This window comes from Canis lupus, chromosome 37, assembly GCF_011100685.1.
Source record: "Canis lupus familiaris isolate Mischka breed German Shepherd chromosome 37, alternate assembly UU_Cfam_GSD_1.0, whole genome shotgun sequence".
Classification (NCBI taxonomy): Eukaryota; Metazoa; Chordata; class Mammalia; order Carnivora; family Canidae; genus Canis; species Canis lupus.
This window is the reverse complement of record NC_049258.1, coordinates 25849308-25864062: the sequence shown is the minus strand read 5'-3', so window position 1 is coordinate 25864062 and position 14755 is coordinate 25849308. Positions and strand designations below refer to the sequence as shown.

At 59.7% G+C, this 14755-nt stretch overlaps 1 protein-coding gene across 1 annotated transcript in view; it reads right to left on the bottom strand.

Annotated features, from left to right (window-relative positions):
- Positions 1–14755, bottom strand: part of SPEG (striated muscle enriched protein kinase) — a 57846-nt gene that overhangs the window by 17242 nt on the left and 25849 nt on the right. Inside the window, 13 exon segments of the mRNA NM_001173478.2 lie at positions 187–299; positions 2628–2803; positions 2923–3046; positions 3460–3666; positions 4239–4343; positions 4562–4681; positions 7123–7346; positions 8247–8436; positions 8538–8696; positions 9995–10255; positions 12762–12937; positions 13765–13853; positions 14076–14251. Coding sequence (NP_001166949.2) covers positions 187–299; positions 2628–2803; positions 2923–3046; positions 3460–3666; positions 4239–4343; positions 4562–4681; positions 7123–7346; positions 8247–8436; positions 8538–8696; positions 9995–10255; positions 12762–12937; positions 13765–13853; positions 14076–14251 — 2120 coding nt within the window.

The following is a 14755-nucleotide window of genomic DNA, read 5'->3' as shown; positions in this document are numbered from 1 at the left end:
AGATCCCCGGGTCCTGCTTTCTTCTCCTAGCCGCACCTCTGCCAACACCGTTGTCCTACTCTGTCCAGGCTCCCCTCCTCCTAAGGCGCCAACACCCCTCCTGTGCAGAAATCCCTGCTTCCTTCCCCGCAGGCTCCCAGCCAGCCCCCTGCTAACAGCCCCCTGAGGCCTCGGACACCCCCTGACCTTGTACCACATGATGTCCGGCAGTGGTTTCCCCTCCACCACCACAGCGAAGCGAGCGGTTTCCCCAGCCCCCACCTCTATGTCCTCCATGATGGACTCAAACCGAGGGGCCTCTGAAACACAACACGGGGGTGGAGGACAGGGTGACAACACTGAGGTCACAAGTCCTGCCTCCTCAGTCCCGCTCCCAACCCTCCCTCAGCAACTGGTTGAGACAGAACACCAGACACCCCCACCCCACCCCGCGCCTCCCAGGGCCCCAGCACCCCACCCACCCACTGTGGCTCTCAGACTGAGGGGGGGCCCCCAGGGAACACCAGACTTCCCAGCCTGGACCAAGCGCTCTCCCCTGTGTCCACACACGGTGTTCTCCAAATCTCAGAAAACCTAAGCCACAAGGTGCAGCCTTGCTGTGTTGGTTCGTCAGTATTCATTTGCCAGCTTTGAAACTAGGAGATTTTCATACACAAAAGAAATCTGGATTTCCTGCCTCTCCGGAAAAATTGGGATTGGCCACCCTGAGCTTCTTCCCTCGCTGCATTAATGGGCTGGCACAGAATGGCCCCATGCTGCCCCCTGTGGGTGAGCGCCCTCCCGCACGGCCCTACCTCTGGCCCTAGGGTCCCGGCCCGGCACGCAGCTCAGGCTGGGACCCTGAATTAAATTCACCAATGGCATTGCCTCTGTCTTGATGTTTTCTCTCTGAATCTTATTTAAATGTTGAAGGAGCCTTTTACCATCTGGGAGATGGTCCGACGAACAATCAGGTGCTGAGTCTCAGCTTAGGCTCTCCCGCACGTGACTGTGATTTCATTCCCTGAGCGTATCATGCGCTCATGTTATTTCCCCGCAAACGTGGCTTCTAATTCTCAGGATGGAATTAAATGCATATTCCAACGTGCTTTGTGGAGGAATCTGTGACTTCCCGCTGTCCTGCCTCCTAAGCATTATTTGAGGATCTCAGCTTTAAGAAGAGTGGGAGGGAGCAGGCCTGGTGGGGAAGAGCAGGGAGCACTGGGCAGGGATCACCACCCATCGCTGGTGCCTAACCTGGTTTTATATAGATAAAAGGGAGTGAAGAAGACACTACCTCCTTCAGGTAGTGATCTTCAGGCAGATATGAGGGAACGAGGCCATTACCCCTGCCCTGCCTGGGAGCTGGGGGTGGGGGGGTGTGTGTGAGCACAGTGGGTAGGGCATGCAGATCCAAGCCCCAGGCCCGTTCTAGTCCCGGCCTCCTGGTGGGCTGGGACACAGCCACTGACCCAGCCAGGCTGGGCTACAGGACTCTCAGGGGCTGGGGCCTCCCCAAACCCTAGGGTTCTTCCTGTATCTGGGAAGAACAAGGAGTCTTGCAGATGGTAGGTAAGCTCAGAGGAGCAAAGTAAAGGGTTGAGAAGGAAGTACCAGGGGTGTGGCTGGGGTTGGGGAGGTGGGGGGAAGCTGGGCAGGGGAGGAGACATATAAAAGGGAGATGGGGAACCCCACGGGACATCAGGGCCAGCAGGGCTCCCCCATCTTCCTCACACACCCTGCGGTCCACTTGCTTCCACTTTCAAGATCCCTTCCCGCCCCTCTAGGAATCTGGTTTCTAGTCTAGAGGTGGTGAGGGGCTGCTCTCTGAAGGTTTCAAGGGAACTTGAGCGATTTTTTAAAAAGCACCAGCAGACGTACATTCATCTACCGTACGAGTGCCTGCGCTAAGATGTCACTTCCTTGCATTTGGTCGGAATTGTATCTACTCAGCAGGTAACACTGTTTAGCTCACGCTGATCTGAAGTTCTGAGTGGCAGTTACATATGTCTAGAGTTAATTAACAAACCGGAAAACAAGACAATTACTATTTAATGCGTGCCCCCGGTTGAGAGACTACATCTCTAAAGGAGAAATTATACGAAGGGGCCTCACGGCAAAGGTCGGGAGGAGGTTCTGTCAAATAGGCTGGTGCCAAAGGGCAGCCAGGGTCCCTGGAGCTGGGAGTCTGCCGATCAGCTGCGCTCGCCTGGGCTTTTAGTCTTTTTGAAATTAACTTGGTCTCCCTATGTTTGTTATACTTGGGGTCCTACGTACATCCTGTCGTGTTTAACACAGGAGCGAACAGCACCCAGGCCTGAATCCCAGCTCCTGTGCTTACCAGGTTGTGGGCCCCTGTGCCTGTGCCTTAGCATACTCTCTGAGTCTCAGTTTCCCCATCTGTCAGATGAGGATAATAACCAACCCCATCTCGCTGGGTTAATGTAACGTTCCACGAGGTGACACGTGGAAGGTACTCCGCGCTGAGCCTGGCACATACTAGTGTGCTCAATAAATATCTTATTAGCACTATCACCGTTCCTTCCACCAGTGCTGGTATTATTATAGCCATTCGACGGACGGGCCTGACAGAGGGGTGTGTACACCTGGGGGCGTGAGGAGAGGGGAGGAGGCCTGCTGTCACCCACCTGCCAGCTCCAGTGTGACTGAACAGGCCTGTGTGCCATGGCGGTTGCGGGCAGTACAGGTAAGGGGCCCCACGTCTCGGCGGCTCACCCGGCAGATCCGAAGACAGTACTGGTCATCATCTGGCTGGCTCAGCTCATACACACCTGCCCGCGCCTCTAGGAGGGCCCCTCGGCAGCTAAGAGACACAAGACAGAGAGGTCACCCAAGATCCAGCGCCAGAGGGGTCAGGCCAAGATGGCCAGAGCTGGATTGCCGCATGGGGGACAGTGAGGCATACACAGGGCCGGGCCCCACCTCCTCCAGACGACCTGGGCCTCCACGTGGTTGAAGGTCACCGTGACACTGGTGGGCTGTCCCTCTACCACATACACGACATCTGGCTTGTCCAATACAGTGGGCGCCTCATCCAGGGGCGGGCCTGACCAGAGGAGAGCACAGGCTGACGTGGTGCTTGACACCAGGTCCTTAGCACCTACCCTCTAGACCTTTAACCCTCCCAACTGCCACAGGAGCTCCATTTTTTACAGATGAGGAAGCTGAGGTTCAGAGAGGTTCAGCTATTTGTCTAGGACACACAGCCAAGAAGTGGCGAAGCTGGGACTGTGTCCCCCCCTCCCCCCCCCCCGACAGCTTGTCTGCCTCCAGAGACTCAGCCTTGCCCACTGTGCATGATGCTTTCAGGAGAAAGAAGGGCTCGGACTGGATGAGGTCGCCCCCAGCCATGCTGTTTCCACCACAGCCAGCATGTCCAGACCAGCCCCTGAGCCTCCACCATGAAGACCCAGTTCTCCAGCCCAGCAGCCTCCACCCCACAGGGGGGCCCAGACTCACCATGCTCCAGAAGCTGTGCAGGCTCGGAGGGGGGCGAGGGCTTGCTGCTGCTCTTGATGGTTGTGCTGAGGACCCGGAAGATGTGCTGGACCCCCTTACGCAGCCCTGTGGCTGCCCACACGGGCTCCCGCAGGCCCGTGGCCAGCGCTGTCCACTGGTCCGAGCCCAGGACCTGGTGCTGCACGGTGTAGGTCAGGGCGTCTGGGTCTGGTGGGGAAGCAGCTGCTGGAGGTGGGCATTGCTGGGACACCCACTGCCCCCCATCCAGCCGGCTCAGGACCTAGAAGCTCATCGTTAGTCTGCTCTGAGGACCCACCTCAATAGCTCCTCTTGCTTCTGCCTGCCGCCTGTCTATTCTTTCCAACCACTTGGCCTGGCCAGCCAGGCTCAGAGCCAATAGGATGCCAGGCATGGGGGCCAGCTATAGACATGGAGGGAGCGTAACTCATATCCCAATCCCTTGCTACTACCTGAGGTGGGGAAACTGAGGCACAGAGCAGGGAGAAGGGGAAGACGTTCCCAGGATCATGACCCAAGCACCCAGGCCCCCTCTGAGAGGAGGAGTGTGGTGACCCCTTTGTGGAGTCTCTTGATGCAGAGCCGGGGCTTTATCCACCTTGGAGAGGAGACATGCAAGCCACGTTCCCAGTGCTGCCTCCACTCCTCCCCTCCCGGTATGCTCCTCTGGGCCTTGCCCCCCAGCCTGGCTCCCCTGGTGCCCCTGCCTCAGCCTACCCCCGTTTCATAACCTCCCCACAGCCCTGTGTGGCCTGACCCACCAATGGCCATGTCCAGACTCCTGGGAGGGTTCCATGCAAGCGTGATCATCTTCCCAGTCACAGCCACCACCTGCGGGGCGCCATCTGGGGGGCCTGGGACCACATCTGAAAAACACAGGTTGGAGGTCTGCTGCATCCTTTAGGGCCCAATGGCCCCGCAGGATGACCAAGCCTCAGGACAGCGGGCCAGGGGCGAGGCCAGATGGCTCCCCAGGGTACAAGGGGAAGGGGGCTGGTGTGGAGGCCCCTCCCTCGCCCAGGCCCCTGCATAGGGCCAGAGGCTGGGCTATGGATGCAGCTGACCAGGAGGGGGCCTGCCTCACCTGTGACATAGAGGTGGGCATAGCATGCAGCTTTGCCCAGCTTGTTGGCGATGACACTCTTGTAGACGCCAGCGTGCTGAGGTCCCACAGCGGGGAACACCAAGCGATGGACATCCCTGTCTGGGGGGTGGGGAGAGACAATGACACTGGGCCTGAGCAAAGAGGATACTTTGAGGGCCAGGCCCATGCCACCACCGGCCTGGCCCTTTACCCCAAGCTGCTGCAGGGAGCAGGCAAGGGGGCGAGAGTGGGGCAGATGGCGAGAAGCATGTCCACCCTGCAGCAAACCCTAAGTCCAGGCTGTCAAGCCTCTGCCTACAGGCCTGTCCTTCCAGCGATTTCTCCTTGTTCCCCCAGCCTGATTCCTCCTCTGTGGGTTCCTTTCCTGTTGGCTGCCCCTCATTTCCGCACCTCTGGGGGTCACAACTTTGTTCCTAAGGCCCCTCTCTCAGTCCCCTTTCCATCCCCAAGGCCACTGCTGGTCCCCACTGCAACACAGCGCCTGCAAGAGCCCTCCACCGGTACAGTCCACGCTCCACCAATGGCGCTGCATGTTACCTCTTGACCTGGAAACCTGAAAGGCACCTGCTGCATGCGGGCTAGCATCCAAAGCCCTTGGCCCTCAGCCCATCAGCCATGTCTCCTGCTATTCCTCCCACCCCGACAAGCCATCAGGTCCCTGAAAGGCCACAGGAGTTCCATTTCTAGGTTTTTGCTCACAAAATTCCTTCCTTCAAGAGTTGTCCTCTCTTACCTAAGGCCTTCTCCTTCAAGACACAGTTCATATGAGTGCCAGCCTAGGAAGCCTCCTCTGTACCCCCACCTCCCCACCCAGCTCCCTCCCCAGGCCCTCCAGCACCAGGCCCACATGGCCTGGGGTGAGCCACCTTCTTAACTTGAATGTGCCATGGCTCCTTAAAGACGGAGCTGACTTGTCCGGTCAGGCCCAGACCCTGATGCCTTACACGTAGGGAGTGCCGAAGATGTGATATTATAAATTATAATAAGAGTTGACTGTGGTGCCCAGTCGACGCCAGCTACTTGGCATGCAGTTTTTCTCCATAATCCTTTCAACAACCCTGCAAAACTATCCTCATTTTACCAATGAGATCAGAGACATTAATGGACTTGTCCAAGGTGACATAGCTAATAAATGATGGAGCTACGGCTTGAACTTGCTTCCCTCTGATTCTGAACTTCTTTCTCTACACTGTGATCCCTGCATGATGATAAGGAGGCCATCTCAGGCGGGACGTGGAGGGGAAGAGGCCAGCCTGTCTTCCTGCATGTCAGGGCCATCCCCAAACACTCCTCCCTTCTCTGAGTGGTTATCTCCACATGGAACACTCACGCATTCATTTATCTCTGCTGACGCTATTTATAAAGGAAGACAGACCAGAGGCTGCCACCGACCCCAGATACAGACAGAAGCAGGGATGCCAGCTCAGATCCCGAGACAGACACCCACCGGGCCTCAAGCAGAGTGAGAGACAAGAAGTCCGTGGGCTGAGCAGACAGCCTGAGGAGGAGGAGGAGGAGGAGGAGGCGAGGGGAAGGGTCAGAGCCACAGCACTGGAGAATGGGGTGGGAGCTAGGGCACGGGGCGGCGGGGGCGGGGGGGTATCCTGGTTAGGAGCTAGGCCCAAGTCAGATGGTCTGTTCCTGCCTTTGGGGAAGCCCATGTCCCTCTCTCTGTAAGTCTTGGTTCCCATTTGCGAACAGGGGTTAGAGTACCTGCCTTGCAGGCCTGTAGGCCTCTGATGAGGAAGCTGAGCTCATGGGCGGCAGGCCTTTGGTGCTCAGGGCCTGGCACTTACCAAGTGCTGCAGCTGTAAGAGGAACCCATCACGGGGCGGGGGGGGGGGGGTGTCACAGCGGGGGCTGTCTGATGGGGTCAGATAAAGCTGCTCACACAGGATTCCTTCCAGGTTGGAGCTGACACACTCCAAGAGAAACAGCCCGGGCGGGAAGGATAGGGTCCCAAATACGTTCCTCTGTACTCCTCCCTGGCTCCTTTTCTTTCTTTGCCATTGTTAACAACCCTGGCCAAGCATCCTTTCAGGGCCAGACGCTGCCCACGCCAGCCTTTTCACTGAAATTTCTTCAGGAAGGCGTGAGCAACACTGCTTTACGAACAAGCAACAACAAGAGAAGTAATAACAAGATTTAACATTCGCTCACCACTTGCTATTTGCCAGGCCTACTCGAGTGCTTCGTACGTATTAACCGATTTAATTCTTATAATGAGCCAGTTACAAATGGAGAAACTGAGGCACAGAGGGGTTCTGTAACCTTGCCCACAGTCCTGCTGCTGGTCAGTAGCAAGTTGTACTGTCTGCCTGCCTGCCCACTACATGCTAGGGGGGCCACTCAGGCCCGGAGTGGTGACTTGGCAGGTAGTGCCGAGCAGCTCAAGGAAGGAGGCCCTGACCTCCCAGCCCCTCTGTGCGCCCCTCCTGCAGGCACCCCATCCCTGAGCAGGCTAGGGAAGGAAGGTTCAGGGCAGGGAGAGGGTGAAGGCACTGCAAGCTAAGTGGGTACCGAAGGGGCCGGACACATACACTGTGTCATGCGCCGGTCATCACTGCTCTGGATGCGGTGGCCATTGTGGAACCAGCTGATGGTGGGATAGGGCAGGCCGGTCACCTGGCACTCCAGCATGGCCTCCTTGGCCAGGCCCACCTCCAGGTCCTGCAGGGGCCGCAGGAAGTCAGGAATGGACAGCCGCTCCAGCTCACCCTGCTCCGGCTCCTCGGGGATGGATGGCATCTTCTCTAGCTTCGAGCTGTAAGAGCGACATGGCTGCCCAGAGGCCTCAAGCGGCACCTCCCACCATGGGGCCAGGGCACCTCAGAGGCAGCCCCGCCAGCCCTGCCACCCCTGCTGCCCCATCAGACCACAGGCCCTTCAGCTCTCCAGCCCCACCAGCCCCACCAGCCCCTCCAGCCCCACCAGCCCCTCCAGCCCCACCAGTCCTTCCAGCCCCTCCAGCCCCTCCAGCCCCACCAGTCCTTCCAGCCCGACCAGCCCCTCCAGCCCCTCCAGCCCCTCCAGGCCTCTAGCCCTCCAGCCCCACCAGCCCTTGCAGTCCCACTAGCCCTCCAGTCTCTCCAGCCCCACCAGCCCTCCAGCCCTCCAGTCCCTCTGGCCCCACCAGGCCTCAGGCCCCACCAGCCCCTCCAACCCCACCAGCCTCTCTAGTCCTGCCAGCCCTATCAGCCCCTCCAGGCCTCCAGCCCTCCAGCCCCACCAGCCCCACCAGCCAGCCCTCCAGCCGCACCAGCCCTCGAGCCTCTCCAGCCCCACCAGCCCCTCCAGCCCCACCAGCCTCTGTAATCCCTCCAGCCCTCCAGCCCCACCAGCCCCTCCAGGCCTCCAGCCCTCCAGCCCCACCAGCCCTCGAGCCTCTCCAGCCCCACCAGCCCCTCCAGCCCCACCAGCCTCTGTAGTCCCTCCAGCCCTCCATCCCCACCAGCCCCTCCAGCCCTCCAGCCCCACCAGCTCCTGCAGCCCCACCAGCCCTCCAATCCCTCCAGCCCCACCAGCCCTCCAACCCTCCAGTCCCTCCAGCCCCACCAGGCCTCCAGCTCCACCAGCCCCACCAGCCCTCCAGCCCCACCAGCCCCTCAAGCCCCTCCAGCCCTCCAGTCCCACCAGCCCCACCAGCCCTCCAGCCCCACCACACCTGGGGCCAGTGGCAGCTGTCCGAGGCTCTTCCACATACAGCTGGGCGGAGCACTGGGCCTGGCCGTGGGTGTTGGTGGCGCTGACTGCATACAGCCCCTCATCCTCACTGCCCACATGAGCGATGTGCAGAGAGTGCAGACCTCCATCCTGCCGGAGCCGCAAGTTATCGCTCTCCTCCACCTGGCGGCCTGGGGTGAGGAAGCAGCAGGAATACGGAGCAGGCTCAGCGAGGGAGACTGCCCTTTGGGCCTTTGGGGTCCCCCAACACCTGTAGGGTGGACAGCCATACCAAAATGTGTCCAGGTAATAGCCGGGGGTGGGGTGCCACTGATCTTGCAGTCGAAGCGAGCTGCTCGGCCTTCTAGCACCTCGATGTCCTCCAGCAGCCGAGTGAACAGGGGGGCCAGCGAGGGCCGGACGGTCAGCCGGGCACTGCAAGTCAGCTCATCTAGCAGGGAGGGGTGAGCACTGGGGTGGGGAAGGCCACAGACTCCCAGGCAGGTCCACCCAGAGGGCCCCCACACACACACACTGGGCAAGAAAGGGGAACAGGACCGGGAGCTGGAAATGGAACAGAGTCCAGCGAGGTCCCCAGATGCTGGAGTGAGGCCATGGCCATGACCCAGAGATCTGGCCTTCTCAGGAGGGTGGGGGCTGGCAAGGGTGGGCGGCAGGCTGCCACGGCGGCCGTGGCTGCCACAACGGGAGCCCCTCGTCATCGCCCCCGCTTGCTCAGGATGAAGCTCGGCTCAGCTCTAGGCGAGGGGCCTGGAAAGCAAACCCAGTTCCTCCTCCACACCTTCCCCCTGCCCTTAGAACTTGCCTCTGGGCCCAGTGGTGCCCACACTTCCCTCCCACCCACCCCAGACCCAGAGCAATGCTCCTTTGCCCTAAAACATCACCCCACAAAAAAATCTGGGGGACATAACAGCCCCTTCCTTACGCTGACCCGATCCCCTCCTGCTCACAAAGGCTTCCAGTGTCACCTTAGGCGCTTGTCACCACAAGCTGGTGAGGCATTCCCTCTGCTCTCCAAAGGAGGACGAGGACCAGGTCAGAGATGTCATTCATAATAATAATGGCTGACATTTATTAGGTGTCACCCTTTGCCAGGCTTATGCTGTTCTTTGTTCTTTTAATTTTTTTTTTTTTTTTTTATTTATGATAGTCACAGAGAGAGAGAGAGAGAGAGAGAGAAAGAGAGAGAAAGAGAGAGAGAGAGAGAGAGGCAGAGACACAGGCAGAGAGAGAAGCAGGCTCCATGCACCGGGAGCCCGACGTGGGATTCGATCCCGGGTCTCCAGGATCGCGCCCTGGGCCAAAGGCAGGCGCCAAACCGCTGCGCCACCCAGGGATCCCCTGTTCTTTGTTCTTTACATACATCATCTCATTAATCCCACTGACCCCCCTGCAAGGTAGCTGGTCTCATGATCCCTTTGTCCAGATAGTCTAAAGCTCAGAGAGATGAAGTGACTTGTCCAAAGTCACGTGGCTGGACGTGGCGGGGCGGGGACTGGAACCCAAGTCAGAGTGGGTTTGCTACATGGCAGCAGGCAGGCTCCCCGTAGGAACAAGGGCTAATACGGCTCCAGAAGGCACTCTGTACCCGGGGCCACTCCACACGCAGATGTGATGGAGGCGGGTGCTGTGCATGATCTTCCTTTGCCCCCAGCCCCTACACCTGCAGCCCCCGCCCTCCAGCTGTTGGGCACCCACGGCAGCCCCAGGGCCTGAGTGGGCAGTTACCTTTGGCCGTGCTGAGCTTGCAAGTGTAGACACCACTGTCGTCCTCATGCACAGAGGTGAGCAGCAGCTTGCACTTCCGGCCATCGAAATGCATCTTGCATTTGAGCAATGCAGGCTGCAGCAGGCGGCCTCGACAGAGCCAGTCTACCTCCACGTCGGCAGGACCCGCCACCAGGCACTCAAACAGCGCCATCTCCCCGGCCCCCACGTCCACGTCCTGCAGGGGGGCCAGCACGGCCAAGGACCGGCTTTCAGGATGTGCTGGGGGGGAAGCGGCCACAGGGGGCACGCATGGAATAAGACACACGGGGCGAGGGAGACACATACACGCACACACAAAGAGACAGACAGATACAGAGAGAGAGATGCATTTTGTTCCTTCGGAGACAGGGAAAGCCCGCCCGCCCGGCCAGGACAGCAAGGAGCTCCAGGGCCTGGCTTCAGGATGGCAACCCAAGCTGGGCCAGGGAGGATGAACTCAGGGGAAGTGGGAGGGCATCGAGGGCAGGGACGCGGAAGGGGCCACGTAGGGGCAGAAACGGCGGCGGAAAAAAAACAACACAGCACACCAGCTGGGTACAAACTAGACTTTATTTGAGCTAAGAAACACCTTTTTTCAAATATCTCCACACCCACTACAGTAGGCCCTTACTGTCTGGCCAGCCTGGCTAACATCCTCCTTCCCAGACAGAGCATCCGGGCGGGCCCTGACAGTGAAGAGGGGAGCCCCAGCTGAGCCCTAAACCTGCCCAGAGTGGGTCCTGGTCAGGCCTCCTCATCCACGTAGGGCCCGAGGGCCTCTGGCTTTTAGTCTCTTGTGAAATAGTGTTGTGCCTTTTGAAACCCGTTTCTGGAATGGTGAGTGCCTTGTCCCCCGCCTCGTGAGCCCCCCTAGGCCCCTCCAACCTGCGGATGCCATGCCCTGACCTCTCCCACTCTGCCTCACCCCACACCAGCTCAGGGGCATCCTTCCCTGACTGTCACAGACACACAGACAGACAAACAGATAGACAGACAGGGCCTGTAGCAGCGGTAGCACATGCGCTCGCTGGGTGCTCCCCTGCAGGGAGAGACCGGGGTGGGGGGCATGTCTTGATACCCCTCCTGGCTGCCCCCTCCTGGCACTTGGCCCACGTGGGGGGGGCTCCCAGCCTGCCCAGCCATATGTCCACCTGGGAAGGGAGGGTCCCTAGGGGCCCATGGGCTATCCCGGGATGCTGTAAGGTGGGGAGGGAAGGAATGGGAGGCTGGGACAGGGTCCGGGCCGGCGGGCCGGCGGGGTCTGTGGGCAGGAGGCAGTGAAACACAGCGAGGTCCGAGAAGTGCCTGAGACAGGGGCGCGGCTCGGAGGGTAGCGGGGGGAGCGCAGGCGGCCCCCTGAGCTCACTCGCCTGTGTACAGACAAAAACCTCAGTCAGCAAGCGGCAGGTTAGTGCAGCACACTCGCACCCACACGCACGCACAGGCACGCACACCACGCAGACCTGGCTAGGCCCCCTCTGCATGGAGAGCTGCCTCTAAAACTGCCAGGGTGCACTGCCATTTCCGGGTTCCTCCAAGGTCAGCGTGGGAGGGACCAGCGGCCAGCCAGAGGCCAGGCAGGTGAGTTTCTGGGGTTCTTGGGCAAACAGAGGCCGTGGGCCCCTGGGGGGCGGTGGGAGGAGGCATTCACAGGCATCAGGGGCCCCCAAAGCCTGGGGGATGTCAGGAGGAACCCCAAAGAGAGAGAAGCACCGAGACATGGGTTAACACAGAGAAGCAAGGCAGAGCTAGACCCTGGAGGGGAAGTGGGAACAGGCCAGGGAACGGGGGCCAGATTGGGTGTGGGGAGAGCTGAAGAATTCAGAGACCAAGGAGGTGGCAACCCAAGAACAGGAGGCACAGGGCCAGTAAACTGAGGCATGCAGAGCCCAGTGGAGGTGACCTTGACCATTAGGGTCAGAGCTCCAACAGGGGCTGGGGTATCCTGTGAAGCTCTCAGAGCCAGCCTCTACCAGGAAAGGAGGGATGATGGCTGAGTGCAGAGCTAAGGAGGGGTTCCCAGCCCCGAGCTGCGCGCCGGGAAGGTGACGTAGAAAGCAAGACTACTGGCCAGCCCTTGGGAGGAAAACCACCAGCGCCCCAAGGGCAACCTGGCAAAGGCCTGCCTGCTGTCCCCGTCGCCCAAAAGGCCCCTGCCCTTATGTCCCAACTCTGGGGGCCCAGCCCTCTCCACATTCCACAGTCCTGCTCACCCGGGCACCCCTGGGATCCCCACAATGCTTCAAACCCAAGTCACCCCAAGAGCCCCTCCGAACGGGTCCAGCTATCAGACTCTCCCCACTGCCACCTCCAACCACAACAGCTTCTGCGCAGCAAATGGGATAGACAGGAGGGCAAAGGGGCAAGAAGGAGAGAGGCAGGGTGGGTGTGAGGGAGGAGCCTGGAAAGGGCAAGGTGACAAAAGCTTGGAAGAGTGTGGGGAGGGGATAGCTGGTGGCAGGAAGCAGGGTCTCTCTGGCTGGCATCAGGGGTAGGTGTGACCGAGCATAGGAAAGGCAGGACGGTGTAGTAAGCTGAGCACTGAACAATTTGCCGCGTGGCCTCGGGCAAGGCACTTCCCCTCTCTGGGCCTCGGTTTACTCAACTACAATACAAGCAACCAACCACGGGATCTCTAAGGCCTTTTCTGACCTCAGGTTGTGTGAAAGTTGGCATCTGAGCAGGGATGAGGCCGGGGCCGGGGCCGGGACAGGGGTGGGGCTCGTGGAGAGCATGAGGGACTCACCTCTGACCTCTAGGCGGGCCTCACACTGCCGGGCGCCATACTCATTGACCGCCTTGCACGTGTAGAAGCCGGCGTCGGCCCGCTCGGCAGCCAGGATCCGCAGGCGGCACAGCCCGCCCTCTGCCTCCTCCGCGAAGCGCCGCTGGTCGGGGCGCACGGGCTGCCGGTTTCTCAGCCTGTCAGAGGGACAAACACTCAGTCTGGGCGCCCAGGTCCCCACCTGCAGGTTCCTCCTCCCTCACATCATCTACCTGCTTCCCGGATCTGTCCCCGGGTTACAGGGCCAGGATCTCAGCCCGACTCTCCCTCTCCTCTGCCCACTTGGATCTTACCCTTCTTGCAAACTAACCACATTGTTCAGCTTTCACTAGTTCTGAAACATCTGGGTGTCTTATTTTTATAACGAACAGACAGCTTTCCTGCTTCCCAAAGGAAATAACTTCCGTTAAAAAAAACATCACACAGGGGATTAGACAATTAATTACAAATGGAAACTAGAACCCAAACTAATAAGAACCTAAGCAAAGAGTTCTCAAGGTTCCAGGCACCCGGGATGAAGCACTGTAGCCAAGGCCCAGGCTTTAACCCCAGGCTCCGAGCTCAGAAACAAATCCTTGCGCCTGGGCCTAGCACAGGGCCGGGCGCAGAGCAGGGCTCAGCAATCACCCCGCAGTCACCCGCTGGGGGTGCGCACGTGCAGGCTTCTCTAAGAGATGACCCCTGCCCATTTGTCCCCAGAGGAACGGACAGGAGACCTTCTGTTACCTGAAACCCGTCCTGGAAGGAGAAGCCCTGCATGAGCCTGAATCAAAAGGTGGGGGCGTGTTCGGGGCAGGGGCGGGGGACACCACTGTACCTGGGACAAGACCCCTGGGCAGATCACAGGGAAGTCTACAAGAGGCCCACTCACGTCATGGGAAAGTGAGACCGCACAGGGCCAAGCCTAGAGCTGAAAGGGGGCAGTGGAGGAGCTGGCAGGTGGTGGCCTGTGGCTGCTACTCACCAGGAAACCACCGGTTTGGGCTCCCCCTGCACACGGATGCTCATGGTGACGTCTTGGCCTTCTCTTACTGACTGGTCCATAAGCGAGACCTGAAGGCGACCCCAAAGTGTCAGGGGAGACATCCAGGGCCCAGAGGATTCTGGGCTAGAGGCCTCTTTCCCATGCCAGGCCGACTGAGGCTGGCTCCAAATAAGAAGGGTGAATGGGGCCAAGCGCTAGGTCTTGCTAGAACCTGGTGTGGCCCCAAGAACAAGGGCACACGTGAAGGAATGGGGGTGCCCAGGGCTCGGTGCTGGCCACAGGGCTCTGACCTTGAACGTGGGGGGTGCCTTAGAGCCGGTGTCAGAGGAGCGGCGGTTCTGGGTGGGACTGAGCTTCATGGTGGGGGCTCGGGGCCAGGTCTCTCCAGGCTCCGGAAACTCCTCTGGTGGACTCAGGTATTCCTCGTCAGAGGTGATGGGGCTGCTGAAAGGTGATGTGGACTCGCCTAGAAAAGAGACAGAGGAAAGACAGTGGCACAGAGAGACGCCAGGGCAGGAAGGGGGGTCAGAGAGAATGGGAGAGCTGGCTAGATCAGATCTGCCCAAGATCAAGGGCCTGATAAGGTCTGGAATGTTCCACACAGCCCCAGGGACAGACCAGCCCTGCCCTGACTTGGCTTCACGGGCTCCTACTTGCTTGCAGTGTGACCTTGCTCAGGTGTTTCCTGTCGCTGAGCCCCTGAATCCTACTCTGCCATAGACTCTCCTAACACGGATCCTGGGGGAACCCTAGGGAGTAGCTGGGACAAGGGATTCGGGCAACAGAGGGGCTGCCCTGGGCCTCATGGGAGACATGAAATTCCACTGGAGCAGAGAACCCACATTCCTGGCATGGAACTGCAGGCCCCTATGCAGGTGGTCCCCAGCGTGGTAGACACAGGGCACCCGCTTCTCGGGTGAGCTGGGCCTGGTGCAGAGGAACACACACCTCAGACAAGCCCCATCCGGAC